The 27,340-nt window shown below is 41.5% G+C and overlaps 2 protein-coding genes across 6 annotated transcripts in view; both read right to left on the bottom strand.

Annotated features, from left to right (window-relative positions):
- Positions 1–897: 897 nt before the first annotated feature.
- On the bottom strand, positions 898–12,372 carry fshr (follicle stimulating hormone receptor). The gene is made up of 14 exons (XM_070927039.1): positions 12,176–12,372; positions 9,884–9,955; positions 8,666–8,740; positions 8,350–8,424; positions 8,178–8,252; positions 6,879–6,953; positions 6,380–6,460; positions 4,581–4,649; positions 4,400–4,474; positions 3,645–3,830; positions 2,732–2,952; positions 2,076–2,257; positions 1,776–1,967; positions 898–1,434 (listed from the first exon to the last, which is right to left on the bottom strand). Exons 1-14 carry the CDS (start codon positions 12,370–12,372, stop codon positions 898–900), a joined length of 2,112 nt encoding a protein of 703 aa, XP_070783140.1.
- Positions 12,373–19,070: 6,698 nt separating this feature from the next.
- Positions 19,071–27,340, bottom strand: part of nrxn1a (neurexin 1a) — a 51,537-nt gene continuing 43,267 nt past the window's right edge. For 4 of the 5 annotated variants that reach the window (XM_070927327.1, XM_070927326.1, XM_070927322.1 and 1 more), the window contains 4 exons: positions 27,125–27,214; positions 25,700–26,010; positions 20,100–20,178; positions 19,071–19,372 (listed from right to left, as the gene is read on the bottom strand). In XM_070927327.1, the coding sequence (XP_070783428.1) occupies positions 19,071–19,372; positions 20,100–20,178; positions 25,700–26,010; positions 27,125–27,214 (782 nt within the window). Of the gene's footprint in view, positions 19,373–20,099; positions 20,179–25,693; positions 26,011–27,124; positions 27,215–27,340 lie in introns of all 5 variants that reach the window. The other variant, XM_070927324.1, reaches the window with a different exon arrangement.

A 27,340-nucleotide genomic window follows, 5' to 3' on the forward strand; every position in this document is an offset into this window, starting at 1 on the left:
TAGAGAAAGTGAAGGTTGTGAAGGAAATGGCGGCATGGAGAGCTACAGCAGACTGAGTGTCTGAGGAGATTATTAATCAGAAGGCCCCTGCGGTGTGCTTCTTAATGAATATCATTCAATCATGATGTTGAATGTTAAATGAATGTTGATTTCTTGACGTGCATATGCTCAAATCTCGGGTGTCAAACCTTTGTTAAACTGTTTCAAAGCACTCCAGTTTGTTTCATTATCTTGGGACACCAGATGGATGGCGTTTGTTGCATAAGACGATGCATGAAAGTAAAAATCAGTTTACTTCTTCTTCTACTCTTCCTACTTTTACTTGTGATCTTAATTGTTATGATGCAGTAAACTCCTCCTATCTGCCGTTCCAATTAAATTAAAACAAACGCAAGGAATTATCTAGGACAGCTTTTTGACCTAGATTTCAAAGTATCTGCAGTTGTTGTAGATATCTTTACTTGGATTTCTATACACACTGTACAGTATATACAGTAGAGTTTACCCATGGGTCACATGGTTTAAGATCCTGCCCTGAAGAGTCAGCAGCTGATGTGCTGGCCAAAGATACTGGTAACATATCAGACATACACGACAACCAACAAAATTCGATGCCATCCAAAGCATAATAATGAAGAGTTGGGGCATAAGTTTGAGGATTTAGCAGTCTGTTCAGTATCTCCACAACTTGTACACATGAAAACAAGTGCACCTCTTAAGCAAAGTTGAATTTCTTGTAACTTTAAGAAATGCACATGCATTAGATTCTGTCAATATCTGCATCAGACCTAAGAGGGATGTTCTTTATTTGAATGAGAGAAATAGAACTTCTGTGAGGAGAGAGATAAGACCCTCCTGTTGACAATCCAGCAAAAAGCCTGTATCTGTTTTTGAATGTCAGCAGTCTTGTTTCCCATCTGTACTTAAAGTATTGGCCAAGGAGTACAGCATCACATGGCTGCTCTTTGGAGAGGTCCATGCCGGCTGCTGACAGGAGGAACTCTCTGTCCGGTAAATCTGCGCCCGGGTCTTAAACAGGCCGAAGCGAGCTGCGAGGAGAAAGAAATCCCGCCTGAAGGTGCGGGTGAAGAAGGCGTACAGGAAGGGGTTGGAGCAGGAGTTGATCGGGTAGAAGAGGACCAGCAGGAGTTTGGCGTCCGAGACGGTGATGAGAGGGAGCTTGAGGGCGGCGGAGATGGCGAAGAAGGAGATGGGAGCCATGCAGATGAAGTCGGTGAAGATGAGGACAGCCATGCGTTGGGCCACGCGGGTGTCGGCGTGGGCCGGCGCTGACGAAGGGTTGCGGACGGTCAGGTAGATGCTGAGGTAACAGCCGCACACACAGAAGAAGGCCAGGATGTTGAGGAGGAGTAGAGACACCACATAGACCTGAGACATCAGATAGTCCACGTCCATTGGTAGGCAGATGCTCACCTGCACCACAATACAGATACAGATACGTAAACACACACATATTCAAAAATCACACAGTCTACAAGGGCCTTGAATACTTTATTGCCACATCATAACCTGGGCTAAGACAGCTACTCTGCTAAAAGCCTCTGAAAAGGTTTGTGGACCAGTAGGCTGTATAAACAGACACCTACTCTATCTGTAGACAGATTTATACTTGGATGAACTAGGAAACTAAGCCACCAATTTAAGGTCAGCAAATGAATAATATATAATATTATGTGAATTTGGCTTTAAAAGGAACATATAGTAAATTGCTGTCACAAACGTCAGAGAAGTTGAATGGAGAATGAAGCACCCACCTTGCCGTAGCTGCTGACCCCGACTGTGGGCAGCAAAGCGGCGAGGGAGGAGAAGATCCAGCCTGCCGTCATGACAACACATGCGTGTCTCAGGCGAAGTTTACGGTCGAGCCGCAGGGCATGTGTGATGGTGTGCCAGCGCTCCAGGGTGATCGCTGTTAATGTGAACACTGACAGCTCACTGGCAAACACCTGCAATTGACACACAAACACACATGTTTCCATTCAAACAGGAGCATCTATGAGTGTTGTTATTCATGTAGCGCTATCGTGTGTATGACCCCATGCAGGCGTACACACCGTGAAGAAGCCGGCAGCGCTGCAGCCCAGGCCCGTCTGCCAGTCTATGGCGTGGTTGTAGTACCGGCCACGGGTGAGCATGTCTACAGTTGCTATGACTACCAGGTAGATGCCCATGCAGAGATCAGAAAAGGCCAAGTGGCACATGAGGAAACGAGGAACAGTCAGTTTGGAGCGGCTGCCTGACAACAGAAAGAAAAAAGTGAGAAAATTGACAAGTACAAAGTCTTGGTACCCAAAAGTAAAGGTAGACAAATATGAAAAGTGCTCAAAAGGTTGCAAAAGAGAGTAAAGATTAGTTTTGTTGTTATAATTCCAGTTTTGGGAAAGAAATGGAAGCAAATAAGAAAAGACATATGCATTTAAGCAAAGACAAAAGCAAAGAAGGAAGAACATTAGGAAATAAAGTAGAATGGAAGAAAGAACACAAGGAAGGAACGTAGAACGTAAAACAAGAAGGAAACAAATGAGAGAAAGTATTACAGGATGAGAAAGAAAAAAGGAGGAAGGAAAGAAGTAAAGAAAAAACAACATATTTGTTTTAAAGGAATAAAATTGAACAAACTCCACACTGAACGGTCCATGGAAATGCCAAATAAGGTACACTATGACCAAACATGAACCCTGCCTCAGAAATGATCGTTCCAGTTTCATACCTAACAAGACCAGGAGTACCACTGCGTTCCCCAGCAGCGCGAGGATCGAGATGATCCAGATGAGGACCCTTAGGGGGACGGCAGACATGATGTCCTCACAGGGGTTAAAGTCATCTTGGGTTGGGCTGCAGGTGATGGAGGTGGAGTTGGAGCAATGGTCCCTGTAGAAGTGACGGTCATCCTGAGCCTTGGGGTGGGAGCAGAGGGAGTTCCACCTCGATCTAGCACACAACAACACACGCACACATTTTGATCATAGTTATTCCACTAATACAGCTTTACTCTAATACACTTTTTTGACACATCATTTTCTATGAGTTCTATGAGATCAAGGCTCTATTTAGTATCATTATTAGTTAATGTTAATTAACCAGTGATGGAACCATAAAGAGATATTAATATCAAACACAAAATGTTGCTATGATATATAATATAGACTCCTGTTATTCCATAACTGCCTGCTATGTCATTTATGGTTACATCTTTTGCATTATGTTTATTCTAAATATTCTAAAATTAGTAAAGAAGTAAAGTTTATTATTCCTGCACAGAGAAATTAAAAGTTGTGCCCAAAATCACTTATTTGTTCACAAACAGGAGAAAAGAAATAGTCCAGAAAATTGCAAATTGTCATTTTTAAGGAGGATTTGTTTTTTCTAAGGATTAATGTTTTAATTAGTGAGTGTTAAAGTAGGTGATTTTTGTTTCTTTTGAACAGAGCCAGGCTAGCTGTTTCCCCTCTGCTTCCTTTCTAAGCTAACCTAATTGTCTACTGGCTCTAGCTACATATTTAACCTACAGACATGAGAGTGGTATCCATCTTCTCATCTAACTCTCGGCAAGAAAGCGAATAAGCATATGTCCCAAATGTTCGACCTATTCCTTTAATAATAAGATGATAATGCATGCGAACCTGTTCCTGTGTATGTTTTGGAAGGCGCAGCAGTGTGACTGGTACGTCAGGTCGGCCTGGTGCAGTTTGGTGAAGAGCTGCAGAGGAGGAAGTTCTTTCAGATTGAGGGCGGACTCTGCAATCAGCCTCTGGAGTCCACCGAGGATGTGGTCCGGCAGGGAGCTGAGGGCTGTGTGGGAAATGTCCCTGCACAAACCAACACAGACAAGTTGGTTTAACAGAGAAGTAAAAGTCATTTAAGTTCGGAATTCATGCCACTTTCAACAGATGTCTTCTCTTTTTGCTATATGTGATAGATATTTGACTAATGATCAATTAAAACTCTCTGGATTAAGAGAAGTGATGCTTAAAAATGCCAAAAATCCCAGTTTTGCTTAGAGTGAAACACTGAAACTCAAATTTCCTGAACAGAAAAATCATGGGTACAGCCCCTGTTTGATTACCAAGCAACTGCCGGGATGTGGAGTGAAATCACAGCAATGGCATCCCAAAAGAAAAACAATACAGTTTTTTTTCTGATTGCTACATCAATAGAAATAGGTGGCTCTTTGTTTGGGGAATAAACATTTCTCTCTCTCTCCAGTTAAAATTAAATGACTTCACCTGCTCTCGGTTTATTTTCACCTTAAACCTGGCATGTTTCTAAATTCTAAAGCCACATTGTTTCTTGTTTTCTCCTGCATCCTGAGTTTAATAAGTGATGATGAGGAGGGTGAATCATGTAGGCATGAGTTACTGTTGGATGTCATGCTTACAGTACCACCAACTCACTGGAACCCGCAAAGGCGTTGGGATTGATGTGAGTAAGCTGTTCGTTGCCTCTTAGGAACCTGAGAGAGAGGGAGAAAAGAGGAGGAGAGGAGTTTAAACATGTGAGCTGACTATTCTGTGCCTTGTTACTTACTGTTTGTAATTGTGTCTCTGCCTGTGACTCACAATCTGTGCATCTTTGTGCCGTTGAAGGCGTCACTCGCCACCTCCTTGATGCCATTTCTGGTGAGCCGTCTGTCATCAGAAAGAGAAGCCAAATTACAGTCATGTGGCGCCAACACAGAGCAGTCCCAACAGTAAACTTATCTGAACTATCAAAGCTAATTTTAGTGTGTGCAGTTCTTTTGTTCTCAGTGACTAAAGCTGTATGAATACACAGAGCGCACAAAGTAAGTTGTATTCATCATTATGTAAGACTGTAAGACTCCTCTTTCTCCCCTTTCTGCTTTTTAACAGTCTGGCCTTTGGAAGCTGTATTTGTTGGATAGATTCACCAGTGTTGGAAGACATATTCAGATTTTTACTAAAGTAAAAGTAGAAGTACCACAATTTAAAAGTACTCCACTTTAAGTAAGAGTCCTGCATTCAAAATGTTACTTAAAGGAATAGTGTGACATTTTGGGAGATATACTTTATTTTGATAAGATCGGTACCACTCTCATACCTGTCTGTTAAATATGAAACTACAGTCAGCAGTTTGTTAGTTTAGCGTAGCATTAAGACTGGAAGCATAGGGAAAAGATAGCATGGCTCTCTCCGAAGGTAAAGCTCACTAATTAACACGTTACACTTTGTTTAATATGTACAAAATCCGAAGTGTAGAAACGACAACTCGCCGTTTAACGGGGGGCTGTGTGTCGGACTATTTCTTGCCTCTGTGCAGTTACCAGGCAACCTGCAGAGACTCTAGGAAGTTACTTGTCCCGGCCAAGAAATATTCAGACACACAAACCCCCGTAAAACGACAAATTGTAGTTTTTCACACTTCGGTTTCTGTAACGATTGAACAACTTAGATATAATGTGTTAATGAGCTTTAGGTAGGTGTATCTTTTTACCTTTTGACAGAGCCAGGCAAGCTGTTACCCCCTGTTTCCAGTCTTTGTGCTAAGCTAAGCTAACTGGCTTCATATTTAATGGACAGATATGAGAGTGGTATCAACCTTCTCATAAAACTCTATGCAAGAAAGCAAATAAACAAGTCAAACTTGGTTTAATTAAAGGTAGCAGTATTTAAAAGTAGTCTAGAAGTTGAAGTCAAAATGTTACTAGACTAGGTAAAAGTAAATAAAAAGTGATAGTCACGCAGAAGAACGGTGCCTGCCAGTTGTTACTATATAAGGTAATATTATTACTGATGCATCACCATTTAGGCTGCATTTTAATGATGCATCAAGTCGAGAGGGAGCTACTTTTAATTATTGATGATGACATGGATTGTATGTCAAATATTAATTTGTAAAGTAACCAGTGACTACATCTGTCAGAAAATGTAGTGGAGGACAAAATACAATATTTCCCTTTCAAATATTGTAGAGCAAAAGTAAAAAATAACAAGTAAAGTAGCATACAATGGAAATACTCAAGTTAAGCGCAAATACATCAAAATTGTACTTGTGATCATGTACTTGGTTTTTACAAAATAAAAACAATTAATGACAAAAGAAACATTTATGAACAAAATTAAACTGCACAGTCACTGATTTACTGAGCCTGATTTCGTAGGCCTACATGTAGACCTGTATGTGATTTTCAGCAGGACTCGTGATCTTCTGGGGAAAAGAGGGACAATGGAAAAAATAAAGATGCTATATGTAGCGTTAGGAGACAAGTAGGAGAAGACAGAACTCAATAAGGAGGGCAGAGAGCATTTCGGGGAATATTCATCATTGCGCATGTGAAGCCCACTTAGAGCTGTGTGAGGGTGGTGCACATGAGTTTCTAAAAAAGTGATGAATCTCTTACATCTCGGTGATAGTTTGAGTGCAGAGGCCTCTGAAGGCATTGGCAGGGACTCTCTCTATGTGGCTGTTCTCCTGCAGGTTACTAAGCAGCACATTTGATCAAAAATACATGATTAACAACAAATGCTGACAAAACATGAAGTAAATAGTACATTTTCAAGTACACTTAAGGTGCAAAATATTAGGAATACATGCTACAATCCCCTTCAATTGCACCTCCTTTTTGAAGCTGATAGATGTCAGATGGTCGACACATTATTAAAGGGGGACGATGGTTTGTATTCCTGATATTCTGTTCTGTAAGGACTACTCAGTGTGTAGGTTTAAACTGCAGTGATCTATGTTCAATGGTGTGATTTCTTCTGGGCATATTTAATTCAGTGTGCACACAGTAGCCTATATGTTCAAGTGGGTAAAATAGTGTGTGTGTGTGTGTGTGTGTGTGTGTCTGTGTCTCAGAATGAATTAGTGGTTCATTTGTATATTGTGTTGAGACCTACAACAGAAAGCCGTTGGCCGTGGAGTGGATCTTGGTGAAGTTTGGAAAAATCCTCAGTCCGGTGTTGGAGATGGTCCTGAGATGTGCAGATTAAGCACCAAATGTTATTACAGTCACACTGCGACCTCTGAACAACACACTCTGTGCAGTGAGACAGAGTGATAAAATCAGACAATGTAGCATTCATTGTGTTAAACTGAGATAAAAAATTAACAAGTGAAGAGATTCTTTGGAAAAAACACACAACAAGTTCAACATTCACCTCTGAAATATTTGACAGTCTGTAAAACACTGATCATTCAGGACAAAACAGGTTTTCAATTTGGAAAGAATAAACTTGATTGTTTCAAAACAAGACTAAGAGCCTGCAGCCTCGCTAGCTTGTACTTGTGGGCACAATGGTGCCTTGGTTTGAGCTAAATGCTAATATCAACATGCTAACATCCTCACAATGATAACGTGAACACATGCTTATGTTCAGCTGGCCCCACCTAAAGTTTGATCTCATGGTGGCACTAGATGGAAAATCAGAGGATCACAAAATTATATGAATTCATCCTCTGGGCACCATGAATGTCTGCACCAAATTTCATGGGAATCCATCCAATAGCTGTCGAGGCATTTCAGTTTGGACCAAAGTGGTGGACAGACTGACCGACTGACCAACCAACCGACGTTGCAGTCCACAGAACCACTAGCTGCTAGCTACGGTGGCTAAAAGCTGGATATATATTTTTGAAAAGCAAGAAGGTTTTTTGATTCGAACATTGAATGGCTTCCTTTTAGGTTTCTTTAGATGATCATGAAATTATTGAAATTATGAAACCAGGTTCAAGAAAAGTTTTTTTGGGGGGTACATTGTGGATATTTAAATCAGAAATATTTGAGGTCTAATTCAAAACACAGTGTTCTTGGGCAAAGGTGCCCTGGTTTAAAAGCTTAATAGTTTAATAATAGTATTTTTTCTACCATAAACTGTTCTCTTTATGTGTCCCAGTTCTCACAAATTGGGACAAACAGTGTTAGTTGTAATAATGTCAGTGAGGGATTATTTTGAGACTGTTTCAAAAGATATAAACAATCCAGTTTGGTATTTATTTTTTGCAACAAATAGATTTAACATGTCTGAAATGATGCGATGAAGTGTGACACTTGATTTCTCTTCCAGGGGACCCAAGCTAATTAAAAAATGATGTCTCTGGTTGTGGGGGGCCCGTCAGAAGTAGGCCTGTCACCCATGACCCATTTTGGACTCACAATCAGTTCATAGAAAGCACACATTGAAGGAGAGAGTACTCACAGATACTTTAGTTTCCCGGTGTTCTTGAATGCATCTGGATCAATGTGTGTCAGGTGTTTTGACTTTGTTATGGTTCTGAAAGAAACATACAGTCATGCACTCATTAATATAAATGACTTGTCTTACAATTACAGGGTTTCACCACTGCCGTTATTCTGCCAGTTATACTCACATCTCAACGAGTTCAGGGAGATCAGAGAAAGCAAAAGCTCCTATACTCTTTAACTCAACATTCTTAGAGATGACGCTGAGGGAAACACAAATGTATAAATGAGGAATATGACATTAAAAGATTCAGCTGTTAGGTCTTCATTCACACTTATTCTTTGACATATTGTGTCTCCACCACCCTGCTCACTCAACTGTTTGGGTGATCAGCTTTCTCAGAGTTTGCAGCTCTTCTTGTTCCATAACAAAGACTAAACACACAAGCACGTCGGATAAAACACCTCTCGAGCAGTGGCTTTTTTAGAAAACTGTATACTCACATATCAGTGAGCCGAGGGAGGCTGGCGAAGGCAAACGCGCTGATGTTCTTCAGCACGTCGTTCTCCGCTATGATACTAAAGTGGGAGGTAGTGCAGAACAGAGGAAGAGGATGCGGGTTTGAGAGGAGGAAGATTAAAAGATATAAATGACTGTACAGGTATTTTCTTTCAACTTTAATGACACTCCATTCACAAACAGTTATGTTATGTTACCCAAATGAAATGCAAGAACAGGAAACATTTGTCATCTTACACTTACAACAGTACTTTTGAGAAAATCACCACACTCAACAACGCTAATGTGAAAGAAGGCCAGAAGGCCAGAAGCAGCAAATGAAGAACTAAAGAAGCATTTAAAAATAAAGCCAACCTTTTGGTCACTAGACAAAATGTAACTTCAAAGCTTATAACACCATCAGATTGGGCACACCTGTGCTTTTTCATGGAAATACACGTGGGAAATGTTGTTCCAGCCTCAACAGTGCGATGACTTTGTCTGTTTTATATGACTGTAAACATCTTTGGGTTTTGTTGGAAACCTATTTTCTGACATTTTATAGATGAAGTAATTAATCAATTCATTAGAAAAAAACAATCAATTTAGTAGCAGCCCTATTTCTTTTATAGAAAACCATATGGGGACACTTTAATATAGAATATCAACCAAATTACAAATACAAATATCGAGGCAAAGGTATGAAGATAAATCCTAATGAAACTGAAAAAAATAGTAAAGATATGAGTGTTTTTGTATATGTGTGTCTCAATTCTGAGCAATGGGACATTTCAAGCACAATGAATTATGTTTTGTAGAGAAATTATTTAAAATTATTATAAAGACTAATTTAACTTGTTGCATGTTTATTATTATGCACAGAAGCGCACAATAAAGGTTTGTAAAACATTATTTTGGAGCTTTCATGGTTTTCACTAGTTTCAGGGATTTTATACGTAATTTAAACACATGTAGAAGTACTATGAATGTAAGGGATCATTTTAATACTTTATGCACTTTATATTCAGCTAAACATAAACTCATATTACTTTTTTTTTTCTTTTCTTTTTTTAGAAATTTGGAGGAATAACACCAAATCTGGGTGCAGAGACATTTGAGGCTTCTCTTCTACTGTGTTTGGATGATCCATATCTTGAGTGTTTTGACCTCCTCAGTTCATTATGTTCCACATCAAAGAATAAACATGAACGACACACACTTACAGTTTCTCGAGGTGCTGCAGGCTGTTGAGGGCGCCCTGGGGAATCACTCTGATCTGCGTCTGCTTAACTTCCCTGTTGATACAGAAACATTCACTCACATCAGCTTTCAGTGATACACTGATCGTAAGAAAGTAATCACTGACAAGAAATCCTTAGAAGTCATTATCGGCCATTTTTGTTGTGTGTCAGGGACGGTGGGGTCAGCGAGGCCATGACCAGTCACTCACTCATGCTGGGGATTTTCTTTTCATGCATGAAGCAAACTGTTTTGGTGTACAGAATGTCTATACAAGATCACAAACTTATTTTGCATCTGGTGGTTGTAGATGACATCTGAAATGGCCATCCATTGCTGCATACTTGTAAATATCCCCACTGTTCCTGAGCCTTGACCTTCGAGCAGAACAGAACAGATGAGAACACACACATCGCCTCCTGGGAGTTCACAGTACTCTTGGAAATGAGTCGCTCCTTCTGTGTGTGTGTGTCGAAGGTATTTGTTTTTATGCTTTTGTGATGTATATCTGCACTCTGCTCACGTGTGTTTTTGTGCCAAAGCTTCAGGCGATCCTAATCTTTATGCTGATCCCCACCGCCACCACCATCCGTCCCACCCCCCTCCCCCTTCTAGCCTTGAGATTCCTTCAAAATGTTTCAATGGCCAAAACAACAGGTCCGTGTTTACTCCGTGTGGCAATCACCCTCTCGTCTGTCTCATCCAGCTGTGTGTCACTGTGTCAAAAAAACACCTTGCAGTACCTTCACTCAAAACCTGTGTTCGACAGTTTGGGAAACAATCTTATCCACTTTTCTTTTTGCAGATAGTTAGATGAGAAGATTGATACCATTCACAAGTTTGTACACCATGAAGCTACAGCCAGCAGCCGGCTAACTTAGCTTAGCATAAAGACTGAAAACAAGGGGAAACAGCTAGCCTGGCACGTCCAAAGGTAACAAAATCTACCCTAGCAGCACCTCTAACGCTCATTAATTAACACATTGTACCTCGTTTTTTAAAAAAAGTATAAAAACCAGAAGTTTAAAAACAACAATTCGACAGAGACTGGCTAGCTGTGTCCCCCTGTTTCCAGTCTTTGTGCTAAGATAAGTTAGCAATGCTCACAAAAGAAGAAGATTGCAAGCCAGTAAACACGATGGAAACAATACTCAATTCTAAATATTTTTAATTTTAAATAAATTAAAATTGTTTGCAAATGTCTCACAAGGAAGAAAATGCATTCAACACATTTGTTACATCTCATGGATACACATCACGTGTTTTTGTGAGAAACACTGACCGTAAACGTAAACGTAGAAATCTGTAGTTACAGTGGGAGTCCCTGAAGACGAGCATTCATACTTTGCACACATTCCCTGAGTGAATAAATATTTAATAAAACCAGCATTGGCGAGTTCAGTGCAAAATTCAGCCAAGAGGAGATGAGCAAGGATTAGAGAGGAAAGTCTAAATGACTATGCATGCTCACGAGATGGGATTTTGAATTGTAAACATGGCATACGCCCTTAATCTGTATTGGTGTTAGATGGTGAATGGGAAATACTATTTTGGGTTATATTCTCTGTAATATTGACCTATGTCACTGGCTCTACAGCCAGCTCTCTAAAGTCTGAAAAATGACCAAAATAACCCTAAATTTATAACAGAGAGCCTGCATTACAAACTGCAGGTGTGGAACATTTACCAGGCATGCATGGTCCAACAAATGCAAGAATTGCATTATGAGAAATGTAGGATCCAGTGTTTTTGGAGCTTGACCAAAATTAGAGACTAAAGGTCAACATATCATGCTATGCTTCAATTTTGTCACTCATTTTTAAAATCTGTGTCTTGCAAGCCCCATAACTTAGTGGAAGTACACTATTAAATTGCTGGAGTGCCTCTTTAATGCCCCACAATTAATAAAAAAGAAAAAGAAAACCACAAATATCTAAAGAAAAGAATGAGAGAAAGAAACTGAGAGACAACCACCATCACATTGACAGCAGGTGGCTGGCCAAACTACATTTCAGTTGAGGAATTGATAAAGCATGTTGTTGTTGTTGTTGTTGTTGTTGCTCTCCTGTTTTTTTTTTTGAGAAAAAATTTGAGAAGGATTTTACACAAAGCTCCATAAAAGCTTGCCCTGTGATTTTCTGTACAATTTCTCTGAGATGTGAAACAACTGTGTAAAATATAAATGTGCAATGGCTGCAGCTACGTTTGCCTGCCAACATTGCTGCTGATATTTCTGATGTTTGTGTGCATCTACTTGTGTGTGCATTTGTACTCACAGGCATTGGGTGTCGCTGGAGATGTTGGAGGGAATCTCTGTGACCCCAAAGCTCAGCTGGTGGCAGGAGCGCAGGGTTAGTTTGGCCAAGCTGGTCTCAACTCCAGGTTTAATGTCCATCTCAGAGTCAGGCGCAGAGGCTGCTGCCATCTTTATCATCACAATCATTAACATTATCAGAATCATCGCCATCATCATTGCACAGTCTGTCCACAGTCCAGATTGTTGTATTTGCGGATTTCTCTTTTCAAATCTTCCTTTTTAGCTTTTTCTCACTCTATTTTTATCTCTGTTTTCCTGTCTCTCTGCCTCCCACGTGGTGTTTACATGTATGCAGGCCTTCCACCAGAGCACACACTCCACATTTGATATAAATGGTTTTCCCTGTTTGTCCTTCTATCCACTCTGGGTTCACCACCAGGTCGAAGAGAGAAGAAGTGTGAGGTGCTTTTAGTGCTGTCTGCCATGCAGTGGTGAATGATGGGGGCGTGTGAAAAGCTTTATGGGTCTATGAGGATGTAGGAGGTCTCTGCTGGGTTGTGTGTGTCTGTGTGTGTGCGTAGAAAAATCACCACAGCAGAGCATAGATATTAATAGGATAAGATTTTAAGAATGACATGCTCTAACCACTTTTTATTCATTACACTTTGACCCTTAAAATCTCACAGCAATCACACATTAGTATTGGCTACAATACTAATGAAATGTCTCCCTTTTTTGAACATATTTATTTATCATTCAAAGCAGATTTGAAAATCACACACTAATAATCCTTCAAAACAAGATTTATCATCTAAAAAGTTGATTCCTATGAGGAAAAAGCAGAAAAAGGTAACAGCAAATACAGTTAAAAATCTAATATCATATACAGAAGTGAAATCGCTTAACTTCACTGCTGGGCAAGAGCAGTTTTGTTAATGGAGTTTGCTATTTAACTTAACAAAAATAAGATTTTAACTCTGAAACTGACAAAATGTAGTAAAAGGTTATCAGGCAACGCTGACAAGATAACGCTAACAAAGTTAGCTTGCTAACACTGTTTATATGTTTATTTGTTTTGTTTATATTACATTGAGGCATTAAATCACACACATCTACAAAATATTAAGGATGACACATTAGAATCCAAGACTTCAGATTGGTCCTAATGTCTGTGAACTACCAAGTGGCGTTAGCTAGCGTTAGCTTGCCAGCTAAAATGCCAGAGTTATTGTTACAAGAGTTTATGCTGCAGCAGCATGCAGTACAGTACCATTAACATACACTGACTGGTGTAGTTTTATGAGTAAAGTTAGCTTCAGCGAGCTAGCTAACTTGAAAGGCTGGTGTTCAGTGTGTTTAGCTACCAGTGTTTTCAGTTTCACTAGCCAGCCACACAGTGTGCTAAGACAAAAAAATAGGAAAATTAAGGAGTTGAAAATTAAACGAGTTAGTGAAAGTAGTAACAGTGAGTAAAATAAAGTTTTAATTTATTTTGCCAACTAATATAATTGGTGGTTAAGGGAAAAAAATAAACAGGATGAATGTTAAAAGACACAATGTAATTATTAGTATTAGTATTTATTAGTATTCAGTTATATTTTTGATTTGTCTTGATAACCGTTCAGTACATTTTGTCAGCTTTGGGGCTCCATGTAGTTTTGAAGTTGCATCTCAATTTGAAAATATATTCGTAGTTTATTGTTTTGTTTTTTTATTGTTTTAATGATGAAAAACTCTACATTGTTTACAGTTTTATAACAAATAATACAGACAGTAGGGAGTCACTTATTTCTGTCTGATGATCTTCTTTTTAGCTTCAACGTCATGTCAACAAACTAACTAGAAATAATGATGGGGAACAGGCTTGAATCTGTTTTGTCTCCTGCCTCATATTTGTGTTTAAAGATGAGCACAGCTTGATAGCGATGGACATAATATTCCTTTCTACTCCACTCCCCACACGTCAGCAGAACAGCCAGCTTGCAATGACGCTTTCTCTGCATTCAGGTGCACACGCCTGTGCACGCGCGCACGCACACACACACACACACACTTATGTAACTACCTTTTTAAAAGATATATATTCTCCTTTATGCATCCGCAGCTTCTCCTCTCCACATGTATTGCTGTCTCTTATATTAGTTGTGTGCATGTTGTACTGTGGGAACGTCATGTGAAGGAACATAGCTCTTTATGATTTATTCCAAAGCAGGAAAAAAAAAAGCAGCCTTGAGCTCCTGACGTGACCACACACACACTCTGTCTCTCTCGAACACACACACACACTCTCCCACAGTTTTGCTTATACACAAGGAAAGACACAGAAGGAGAGCGAGACAGGGAGATAGACAGGGTCCGACAAATGCAGGTGCACAAAGGAGTGAAAATGAAGGTCTGAGGAAGAGGAAGATCGGTGGCATCTGTGTGCATGTGTGTGTGCTGATACCTGACATGAATTTGTCGATTAATCTGTTGCTGATTGTTCTGCACCTGTTCAGGGGAGGTGAGGATGAAAATATTGAATAGTTTTTAACTTAGCAGAATGCAACTAGACACTCTCCTTGCTCTACAAGCCAATACATTCATAAAATGACTTTATTATTATTTATTTTACTATATCAGGAATGATTTATTCCATAAGTGGTAAGGATCTAAGAATAGCAACACTCTCTGTCCAGTTTTCATCCGTCCAAGTTTTGTTTTCTGGTGTGTAAAGAACATTACAGCTTTATGGGGCTGCTGGTGTGTTTGTTCTATCTGTAAATGCAAATTTAAATGTTGGAGGTGTATGTTAACACGAGTTAACTGATTGGCCACTGGTGAGCGCTGGAGCTGTTTCTTATTTGCCCTGTAATTATTGCAGTGCTGTGTCTTTATCTCTGTGCTTGCTGGCTGTGGTCAAGGACAGCACAGTGGCAGATGGCTACAGCCTAACACAAGCCTTTCATTGTGCACAGACTGTTCAGCAAAAGACAAAAAGAAAGTAAAGGAAAGAGAAACAGTGAGAGAGAGAAAAAGACAGCGAGGCTTGGGAGGTGTTTATTGAAATAGCAGGTCCTTGTAGATGCTCTCACCTGAGGATGCAAACTCAACTCTGCAGGCTCAGGGACTCTGCAACTCTGCAGAGACCTATACCGTACACTGCACTGAGTCATACTTCAAAGCCCTGTTTGGTGTGTGCGAGGATGTATTTATGTGTGTCTACTGTTCCAGTTAAACACAACGAGACTTAGAAGAAAAGGTGCTGCTTTACTTTGATGAAGCAAGACGTGAAAGCGATTAGCAGGAATGTGGGGGAATCTTCAACGTGTAGTTTCTTAGCAGCAGATAGATAAAGGAATATTTCGACATTTTGGGAAATACGCTTTCGCTCTCTGGCGATGAATTAGACGAGAAGATCAATACAACTGTCATGCAATGTCTGTTAAATGTACAGCTACAGCCAGCAGCTGGTTAGCTTAGCATAAAGACTGGACACAGGGGAAAACAGCTAGCCTGGCTCTGTCCAAAGTAGGGCTGCAACTAATTATTTTGATTAGTGATTACCAATTATTTTTTAATTATCTTTTCTTTTTTTTACTTGAGTCTCTATGCAAATTGCTCTACAAAATATCATTTATTTTAATGACAAAATATCTTTTTCCTGTTAACTTTGGTGAATTTTATGGACTAAACCAAGTACTTGCCCTACTGCTCTTGTAAGTTTTCATGAGAGCGGTAGTAATTGTTGTTTAACTTTAAGATTTCAGTTACTAATTTCTAACAAAACTTCTGTGGTAGATGCCAATTTGTCTCAGAAAATGGTCAATAAACCTGGGGGAACATGCTTCATTGTTTCAGAAAGACAGGCTGTCTATTGAATTTACTATCATAGAAGACAAAGAAAACACAAATTTTTGCTTAAAAAATTACTTTATGTTCTGGACTATTTCCTGGCTCTCAGCAGTTGCCAGGCGACCAGAGAAGAATCCAGGAAGTTACTGCTCCCAGCCAAGAAATAGTCAGCTACATAACACCCCTGTAAAACAGCAAATGGTAATTTTTAAACTTAAGTTTTTGTAAAGACGAAACAAACGAGATATAATGTGTTAATTAGTGAGCTTTAGAGGGGCTGCCTGGAAGGTGGATATTTTTAATCTTTTGACAGAGCCGTATCTCTATCCCCGTTTCCTGTCTTTATGTTAAGCTAAGCTAATTGGCTAACAGACCAAAATGAGAATATTATCGATTTTCTCATTTAACACTTCGCCAGAAAGCAAATAAGTGCCTTTCCCAGAATGTTGAACAATTCCTTTGATATCTGCTTCCTAACACAATGTGGCTTTCTATTTGTCTTAATTAGACACTGATCTGCTCTCATGGTTGTGGGCGATGTGAGACAGACAGTATTGTTGTCTGCAGGCAGACGGGAGCAAAAACCAACACACAAACGCACTCCAGGCTCACTTGGGTAATATTTTATTTACTCGTTAATCTTCAAAACTATTTTTCATAATAAATTTCCACTTTATGTTCATCAAAGAACCGTAACAATAAAAATAAAAGTAAATACTGTAGAAAAATTGTACATATAGAAAATAAACATGGTTAATGAACACCTAGATGTAGAATCCCATTGGTTGAGACACCTCCTTTGTTTCAGATGGCAACACAACATAGATAGAGTGAAAAGAAAGCGATAGACACGGAGGAACTGGGAGGGCAGATAGGGAAACATACTAAACAAGGGGAAAACAAGAGAAGGGAGGAAAAGGAGGTCAAAAAGGCCAGTTAAGGATGGAGAGAATAAGGGAGTATGTTAAGTTAATTTTGACATTATACTTTGAAATCTCACACACATTTCATGTCCTTTCTTGCCCTGATCATTTTGCATGCATCTGACTAGTTGGTTATGTTGCTTGGAAGAACTAGAGGGGCTTGTTCATGTCATGGCACTGTTTGTATTGATAAATCATGGAGCTACAATTCTTGAGCTGCAGAGGGCTCAGGCGCTGCAGAAGTCCATAAACAGATAATTATACTGGAGCCTATCGGAAACCCATCTGTCTGTCCTGTATTGGTTACGCCATAAGTATAGATAAATCAGTCAACCAATAGCATGAAGACAAAAGGACGCAAAGAGAAAGAGAGAAAAGGGAGAGCCAATGAAATCAAAGCAACTCAAGTTGTCATTTTGCCAATGGCACCATGAACTGGACTTTTCTATCTATTAGCAACACATGGTAACATTTACTTTGTTCTGTTTTTGATTATTTTCCTCGGCTGGTTTTTGCTATAAAAGGTGGTTGGTTAGAGCGGGTATAGTGGGCGTGGCCTATAAGACATCAGGCTAGAAAACAGGACATGGCCTGTGGTGGGCGCACACATCCAGGTGTTGCACTGGAGTTACATTGCAACCCGCAACAACCCCCCCCCCCGTCCTCCTCCTCCTCCCCCACAAACAAACCTACCACCTCTGGACTTTGTGGGACACGCCACCATTTCACAGCACAGCTCAGAGACTCAGGCATGCAGCACATTCGAGATGGTCACACTTCGTCAATGAGGATTTGGACTGAGAGTCGATTCAGAGATCGACTGAGATGATTCAGAAGTCATTGTTGAATCCCACAGACTGAAAACCATTTGAAGTGTGTATTTAGGAATACTTCAAGCCAAGGTGGTAAGTTTATGATGGTGGTGCGTCACGGTGTAACCTCTGGAGTTTCAACGCGGTATAAATCACACGGAGTAAGATAATTCACGTGCAATAAGACCCCCCCTCCCTTCCCCAAAGAGTCTATACTGCCCAAATGTTCTTCATATTCATCATTATCATTGCCATAACAATTATCATAATGGTAATTTTCACCATTGTCTTCTTGTATCGTCTTCAGTCTTATGAAGATATGGTGGGTCTTTAGCATCGCAGGTATGTGTATGTCTGCATGTGTAAATTGTTTATATCTTAGTGTGTGTGTTGTATGTATATGTGTGTGTGTGTGTGTGTGTGTGTGTGTGACACCGCAGTCGTGCACGACTGGTGTCTGTAGGTAGCATCTGAAGTCTCAAGTATCCTGTCCAGGAAAATATCTCTCAGTTTTACGCTGATTCCACGTTCGTGATTTACAGGGTGCCGTAAAACATCAGCTCTGCAGTGTAACAACCACAGCCCATCCATCATATTAATGGCACCAGCCCTGCCGCTGCCTATTCACTCGTAATTCACCGTCTCTATGGCTACACCCTGATTTCCTGTCCTGTTGCTTGGGGTTAGACTTGGACCGTCAGTGTGCTTGTTTCTTCGCCATCCTCAGTGCTTTATCGAGTCCCGTCTGCTAACAGGGAGGAAGGCCAAGAAGCTTGGAAGAGACACTTAGTGCTTGTCTTGGTGCTTTTACATCATCTTTGTTCTGGTGCTTTGCCCTCTTGCTCAACACACTCAGTCTGCCATGTGCTTCACTTAAAGTCTTCCTTGACCTCTCTGAGTCCAACAGGAGAGGTCCTTCTGTGGCAGGGGAGTGACTGGTCTTTTTATCTGGCTGGCCCCGAAAAGGTTCTTAACTGGGAGTTGAACTGGTGCTTTTTTAAATCATTTGGAATGGTGTTTATGTTCATAAAACAAGCCTCTCTCAGAGGCTCAGCTCTGCTCATTGGTAAATACTGTACAATAAGGGTCCATGCCCTTCGGCCAGTCTGTATCTGTGTGTGCGTGTTTGTGCTTAAATGTATGTGTGTGTGTGTGTGTGTATTTGAATGTGTTTGTGCTTGCCAGCATGTGTGCAGGTGTGATTATTGGAGAGTAAACATTAACATCAGCATGTCTATGTCAGTGTGTATGTGTGTATTTTTTTGAGAATATATCTATTTATGTACATATACCGTTATATATAAAGGTGTATGCGTATATGTCTGTGTGCTGGACGTCTTCCGCCTCAGACGTAGTACTCCTTGTCTTTGTTCTTCTTGTTCTTGGAGATCTTGGCGATGCCCAGCGGCTTGTCCTTGGTGCTGCCGTTGGGCTGTGTGGCCGAGTTGCTGATGTAGTTGCGGCTCTCGTCCACGTGGTAGGAGCCCTCGTCGCGGTTGCGGTACTTGTACATGGCGTAGAGGAGGATGAGGATGCAGAGGGCTGCGGCTGCCACGATGCCCACCACCATGCCCGTGGTGCTGCTGCTCTCCCGCACCACCTCAGATGGACTTGGGAACACCTTCACCTCCGGTAGGGGAGGGCGGGCTGTGAGGGGAGAGGGGAGGCATGTGATGTTACATTGCAGTTTACTCCATACATTATTCATTTGTATTACATGTCAAGGTGATGGCTAGAGAGCTGGCGCAAGAAGACACAATGCATCATCATGATGAATTATTTGACATGCGTTTTGCATAATTCTACATGCTGGCAAGGGAAGGCTGCAGCTTGGAGCCAAAGCTGTTTCCGTATTATCACATAATGTGTAAACAAATTACATTACACCGTGTTGAGAGGAGGGCCAGAGCACAGGTGCACATTATGTCAATTTTTATTACATGCAGTTGACACTTTATGACATACACAGGCAGCGAGGGCTGCAGGATGCTGATATATGACACCATATTAAAAGATTGTGGATAAAATAATTTGCATGTGAATTCTTTGAGCTGGATGGAGATGAGGTGAGGGAGGGAGAAGAAGGAAACGAAAGGGAAAAAAGGAAAGAAACTGATATAAAAAGAAAGGTTGAATAACAAGGGATGAGGTAAGGTAAGGGGAGAGGGGTGAAAGCAAAGTAAGGGAGTGGGGAGTGGATGGAGAGTGTTAGGTAATGCCTGAGGCAGAAACCTAAGTGGAAATGAAAAATTCATTGAAGCAAGGGACAAAGCGGTAGCAAAAAACTGAGTGACACTGAGTGTGGAAGACACATGAAAAAGAAATCAAAAAGGCTGTGTGATGAGTGTATTTGCAGTGGGCAGGGTGGTCTCACCTGAACTGGGGTCACAGGGGTCAATGTCTTCATCATCACTGGGACACTCAGCCGACGCCACCAGCAGGTCGTCTGCCGACTATGGAGAGAGCATCCGGAAAAAAAATAGGAACATAAACACACATATACAGACACACACTTTCCACAACATCGCCAACAAAAAAACCCAGCCTGTGCTCCACACCCCTCCTGTTTATTTTCTACATGTGTGAACACAATCCATCGCCCACTCGTTTTCCAGTTTGCCACAAACACTTTTGCCTGTTACGGCCCCCAGCAATGGCAGGCGGCCAAAAGTGGAGTACCACGGAGAGTAGAAGAAAGGAGGAGGGAGGAGAGAAACATTGAATCCTGTTTAAAACCACAAGGGGACAGCCAGTTATCATCTCCTACTCTCTTGACCCTCCCCCTCTTTTTTCTCCTGTGGCCTCTCTATCCTCCACACCTCCCTGCTTCCCTCTGTTCTGCTCTCTCCATCTGATATTGACTTGTGGTCATATGCGTTGGAGAATGCGCATGCTAAAGAGAGGAATAAAACCATTTTTTACCCCCAGTTTTCATTAAACATTCCAACTAAGTACTCGATGGTTCATTTAAATCTCCTTTATTTAACACCTCTCCATAAGCACCATGTCAATAACGAACTTATATCCAACCTCTAACCTGTATCAACCAAGTAATATATCAACAACTGCTCTTTCTCCGTGCCTCGCTCCCTCTCTATGGGAAAGGAGCCCTTTTTTCCCTCACCATCCCTGCTCCTCCTGTTGCCATGGCAACTCTAAGTTCAGGCTGTTAAAAATGATGGGGAATGATAAAAAAAAGGAGTGTGCACCCTCAGTGGGGACCTGTGCATTGATTTGCCATCCTAGTGTGAGGGGAGGGAGGGAAGGAGTGAAAGATAGATGGATGGATAAAAGGAATTTTAGGAGAAGGCGAGTGGGGAGAAAGAGAGAGAAAAGAAAACTGGATAGGAGGAGGAGGACTTCAAAGTGCTGTGGTCTTTACTTAACACCATGCTAATGTGCTCCGCATATTCATGATCTACTGTTAAACATCGCCCGCCTTGACGCTTCGGCATGAGAGATATGAATGTGTGTGTGTGTGTGTGTGTGTGTGTTTTAACCACACTGGGCGCTCAGTGCCAGCACTAAATTAAAATTGGATTGTGATGCATTGCAGTAGATGTTAGTAACCCACAGAATAAAAGGAGAGAGGAGAGAGCAACAGAGCTATAAAAGAGAAGAGCTCTAGAGGCAGATTACAACCAGACTAGAACAGAATCGGAACCAAATCAAAGTACTAAGCGGTCGATGGTGTCTTAGCTGAATCCTACAGGCAGTATTTCAAACAGAAATTCATTACGCTTTTTCTCTGTCCTTGGTTTCTGTATTTCCTCGCCTCCTTGTCTTTGCAAGAACACAGATTACATAAGGTTAGAGAAGCAACCACTTAGTTTATTCATCTGAAAAAGTCTGCACTGGCCTCGTATGGTGTGGTCTTGGTCCAGACAAGTCTACTGTGGTTTAGTTTGGCCTGAAACATACATTAGGTTATTGATGCTTGACTCTGTCTCTTTCCTCCACTGCCTTTCCAATCAGTTCTGCCCACTGGGCTGTCAAATGCTACTAGGGTGAGCTTAGCCTCTGGAATCCAGCCAGTCAATAAACCTCTGTGCCTTTGCCAGGATCCAAATAGCACAAGAACCAATCAGCCAGTAGGAAACACATCACCCCTGACTGTCACAGATCAATGTCGAGCCACCATGCTCGATTATTGATCCAAAGACACCTATGTGCCCTCCATGGGAGCCTGTTTTGAATCTTGATTTCAGCTAAAACAAAAGCAGACATTTAAATTAACCAAGGCCCCTCCTCTGATCTGTGACATCTGCCCGTCAGCTGACCACCCCATTCAACCGGGGAAGGTGCCAATTGGACTATTGATCCACCTATCACATGGGAGACAATGAACACGAGGAAAACTAGAGACATGCCAAACACAACTTAAATCACATCAATAAACCACAGAAGTTTATAGAAGAAACCTCCGCCCCCTCCATCTCACCCTCCTTCGGTCCCTCCCTCTTTGTCCCCGTCGTTTCATAGTCTATCAATAGAGCATGCTGACATAATAATGGACACAGATGCACAACGATAGGAGGGGGGAAAAAAAGAGATACAGGAGGGAAGAGAAAGGAAGTGAGAGAGCATCAAGAGACGGATATCTGCATGCTGAAAGAGCAAAATCTCTACCTGAGCAGCCGAACAGTGCCAACGACCGTCCATGCCTCCCTGACTGCCTAGTTCACACATAGTAGCTGCTCTCTGTCCTCAGACACTCTTGCAGAAGATTCAACAGCTTGTCTGCTACTTTCACAACTGGATATCAAACACACATGTACATACACAAGCTCTATAATAGCCAAACGTGCTCCATTGGTCTATTTCTATTTAGACACATCTACACAGACACACACGCGTACACCAAATCAGGCTGAAGTTGGCAGGCTGATGAATAGATCCTGACGAGAGAGGAGAGAAGCTAGCTCCACTACTGCAGATGGTGAGATAGACTCATACACCGCCTGCATTAACAGCCTATCACTGGAGCTCAACCACAGAGAGAGAGAGGGAGGGAGGGAGGGAGAGAAAAAGGGAGGGAGAGAGGAGAGGAGGAGGAGGAGGAGGGGGGTGACGGTTAAATATGGAAAGATATGGAGGGAGAGAGAGCAAAGGAGAGTGAGAAGAAAGGAAAATAGGAAAGTGAGCGAGGGAGGAGGGAGAAAGTATCTCCAGAAGATGGATACCGAATGGAAGAAAGGCAAGAGGGAGAAAAAGATGTGAAAGATGTGAGAGTGAAGAAGATAGCAAGGAAAAAACCAGCAGGGAGGGAGGATGGGAGCGAATGAGAGATAGATGTTCAGAGGGCTTGTGGAAGTGTCTCGGTCAGCTGACGCCTGATAGCCAATCCGGACGCCGCACTGAGCCTAAGGTTTCTTCTATCAGTCTTACCATCAAACACAGGTATACACATACACATGAACACAAACACACACACACACTCATACACATACAGACACCGAACATCAAAACCAAACTCAAGCTCTGTGACTCAGAGCAGCCTCTAGCATAAACACTCACACACTCTCACACAATCTCTGCCTCTCTCCTCTCCTCGCTGGTGCTCAGCTGTCATGCATTATTAATCCCTTCCACTTTTCAACACGCCAAAAAAAAAAAAAAATTCAATAAACTGTGGACTTCAGGAGGAAGCACATAACACATTCTTACTGCACAAAGTACTGACGGTAGGAGTAAACCCAAGGGGCGACTTAGGCAGATCCACTTCAACAGCGCACCCAAACTTGGGCGTGTGCGTGAAATCGATAAATTACTCGGACCCGAAGCACCTTCGGAAGTCATCTCTTACTGCCCCTCCTCTGATGCAATGTGCTGCAATTCAAGCCAATTGTTCTCAATCCACCTGAGTGTTTGTGTGTGTGTGTGTGTGTGTGTGTGTGTGCGCATTCTGTGTTCTTCTCAACATTGTGTGCACTGGTTGAGGCCAGGTTGGTTGCCAGGCAACACTAGGCAGCCTCAATGGAGAAGCTGTAGATTCTTCTTAAACAAGACAAACACACACACACACACACACACACACACACACACACACACACACACACACACACACACACACACACACAGAGTTTGGAGGCCAGCAGGAGTGATTCGACTTACACAAACAAGCCAACACACACACACACACACACTGCAGCATGTTGAGCATATAGTGGGTCTGACCTAGTTCTCATACAGTTATATTGACTCCAGTGCACAACTCTGCATCCCAGATTTAGCACTGACATCAGCATATCATGAGAGCAGATATAGTTCGTTTAAAGCACATACACATAAACAGGGAGAAATTGAGAGGTGAAGTGTGAAAACAAGCCCCTGTGACAAGGCTGTCACTCTGCAGCGCTATCCATCCAGCTCTCATATCCATTATTGATGCCTGAGGCTTAGCTCACAGCTCTCTGCGTTCTATTATTTATGTCTGAAACAGCTGGCGGTTTATACACAGAGGAGCTATACTCTATGGGAGTCTGGATGGGAGAGAGAAAGCAAGCAGCGGGTAGTGGGGCTCACTATCTCCATGGCAACTTGTATCATTGGAAAAAAAAAAATCTTTTTCAGTGCGGCAGCCACAGTTTTATAACACAGAAGTCAGAAGAAGAACTGCAGCACACACAGACGCCCACAAAGAGCCTGACAACATCTCTGTAGTGATCTGAACAATAGAGCAAAAGAGTCTGGTGTTCCTCCTGATAATGTATCTTCTGACATTATCGACTCTGCAGTTGCATCCACTATAAATATGCCTCAATAACACTCATGTGTTTCTATTGTAGTCCCATTTGTATCAGTTTTACTAGGCGCATATTATGGAAAAGCTATTACAGCCTCCATTAACACAAACATTTCTCCTCCTATAATTTAGTGGGTAGGGGCCACTTAGTTGAGCATTTGCCATCTAATCCATTTACGTGAATTTGCTGTAGCAGAGAAATATTTTCGGCTCACATTTGTTTGCATGTAAGTTTTAATATAGATGATGTTACAGAGCAAATAAAAGTCACTTATCAGAAAGAAGAAAGGTTCAAATAACTTAACAGCAGCATGTTTTCTAATAATGTCTGATTGTTTTGTTGTGTCAGACACAACAAAAGACATTCTTGTATCTTATTATAGTAATAAGTAGACTTTTCAGATATATCTGATGTTATATTTCATAGATCTGCAAAGCATTATTTAGTTACTCTGCTCCAAAGAGCTTGAGCAAACCCACAGATGATGTAAGACTTGTTCTGACTTTTAAATCAGGATTTAAAACTTTGATGTTTGAGTATCCTGGTGGCCTTGGGGTCTATAACACTGATCATCTCATCATCCATAGTTGGAGTCTGGCTGGGGACCTTTGATGCATGTCATCACCCCTCTTTGCTACCTTTTCATCTCCTGTCAGCTTTCCACTGTGTACTAAAAGAGGCTAAAATGCCTGAACAAATACTTTTATGTTCTCCTCCTTTGAAATTTGAGAATTCATCATTATCTAACTTGGGCTTAGATCCTGAACTACCTTCTCTTTAACTTTTTGATTTCTTTTTTAATTATTTTACGTAAATCTGATTTGTGTTTTTAATGCCTTCTGCTTTCTGTTTTGATGCCTTATGTAAAACACTTTTTCGTGTGCGAAATGTGCGACACAAATAAACTTGCCTTGCCTTGTGGAGTCTAAAACAATCCCTGTCCTCCTGACATATCTTGCTATCCTCTAGTCCTTGATTAGTGGGCTGTGTGCTTGCTAATCCTCTTACTGAGTTCGAAAAGAAACTTATAAAAGCAAATTAACACTTTTTAATTACCCATTGTCACACCAAAGGATGATGGCAGTGGGGTGACAGGACATATACGTACAAGACATCCGAGGAATTACGTACAAGTAAATCTTTGTATGATCACACACAGCAGGGATTTAGTGAGTTTTCCATTCACAAGCTGCCACAAAAAAACTTAAAAATGTGATTGTGCTCTGACCTGCTGTGTGGCTCCCTGTTTCCTGTTGGTGGCCGTGGTGGTTGTGATGTCACTTATGGAGGGGGCGGAGTCAGAACGGTTGCCTCCTGCTGCAGCACTGGACTGCGGGGTGATAGAGGAGGACGGCATGTCGCCGACCAGTCGTGCGCTGCCGTCCACTCTGATGTGTGGGTGCCCCTCAGCGGCCATGTTGAGGATGCGGAGGCCGTTGTAGTAGAGGCCAGACAGTTGGCCCTGGAACATACCTGCACCGCGCTCAGCTCCACCAACACGCACCGTTGTCTGGCTGTTGAAGATGGTCAGCTGGCGACCTACATGGACACACATGCACCCACGCACACACAAACACACACCAAACATCCAGAGGTACACCAGAAAGGAATATACGGACAGACACACGCAAATACAGTCACACACACATACATACCAGTGGTCACATACGTGCATACATACACACACAAGAGTGTTTGAGTGTTACACAATCCACCACCCCCAAGCCATGGTGAGAGGATGGGATAGATTAAGCATGGCAGAGCAAATCGAAGCCGTGGAGAACCGTGGAGAGGGCTGAGACTGAGAGAGATAAGGAGTGAGGACAGAAAACAGAGAAGAAGAAGAAGAAGAAGAAGAAGGGCAGAAGGGGGGTGAAGAGACTGAGAAGTTGAGGAGGAGGATGGAGAGGCAAAGAACAGAAGGAGGAGGAAGAGGCAGCAGATGAGAGGAGTCAGAGGGCCCTGAGAAGACGGGGCTGACAGATGGTTGCTATGGTGATGGCTGTGCGGCACGACATTGTATTTGAAGGAGCAACAGACAGGCAGACAGAGAGACAGAGATCTAGAGAACTGTTGTAACAGCCCTATGAAGCATGCACAGGTTATAAGCTCTAGCACTGCTCACTGTTAAAGGGACTAGAGGCTAGTTTAAGGAGCTCTGCTGAAGTTTAGGAGGAAAACTTTTACATTTTTTTCAAAAAGCATTGCTCTATTAGTCATTTCAAATTTACATAATTCTTACATGTCACAATACTTTGCATGTACTTTAATTTGATTACAAAATTGTTTTTCAACATATACTCTTTAGTAAATGCTTTATCGTTTACAATTTGATAATAAACAAAGAATTATTTACCAGTCTTAATAAAGCATCTTTTATCAGTACATCTTTTCTATTATCTGATTTATTCACATTTAAATCTCTCCATCGTCCCTTTAACCTGATATTATCAGATACACACTAACAAGATACGTTCACAGGCACTACAGTTTACACAGTATTACACACTACAGCTGCCCAACTTTTAAATACTTAGTTATGGATTTAGATTTTTAGATGTTAGTTGATGGTGCACAATAAAGTATATTCAACTGTCTTCAAATTGTATTTTTTAAGCTCAAAGTTTTAAGGAATTTTAATCAGGGTTTTTACCTTTGTCGAGTAGCCAATCGTCAACTACTCGACCGAGCCGATAGGGGATTCGCTGTCTGGCGATGGCCAGGCGCTCGTTATCAATGTTGCCTTTAATTTAGAGATGAAAACACAGTAGTAATTACGCACATCCAAACGTGGTACAGGAGCTGGATACAAAAAGAACAGCAATGAAAAGAAAGTAATGGTCTGCTCATTGTTAGCATGTCACTGCGT

Source organism: Enoplosus armatus, chromosome 20 (genome assembly GCF_043641665.1).
Source record: "Enoplosus armatus isolate fEnoArm2 chromosome 20, fEnoArm2.hap1, whole genome shotgun sequence".
NCBI lineage: Eukaryota > Metazoa > Chordata > Actinopteri > Centrarchiformes > Enoplosidae > Enoplosus > Enoplosus armatus.

Excerpts from the sequence above, each read along its gene's own strand:
- fshr (XM_070927039.1), bottom strand. The coding sequence starts at position 12,372 with ATGATGATGGCGATGATTCTGATAATGTTAATGATTGTGATGATAAAG. Across the intron at positions 4,650-6,379 it reads ACTCAAACTATCACCGAGAT|ACGGCTCACCAGAAATGGCA; the intron begins GTAAGAGATTCA and ends TTCTGATGACAG. Across the intron at positions 3,831-4,399 it reads TCCAGTGAGTTGGTGGTACT|GGACATTTCCCACACAGCCC; the intron begins GTAAGCATGACA and ends TGGTTTGTGCAG.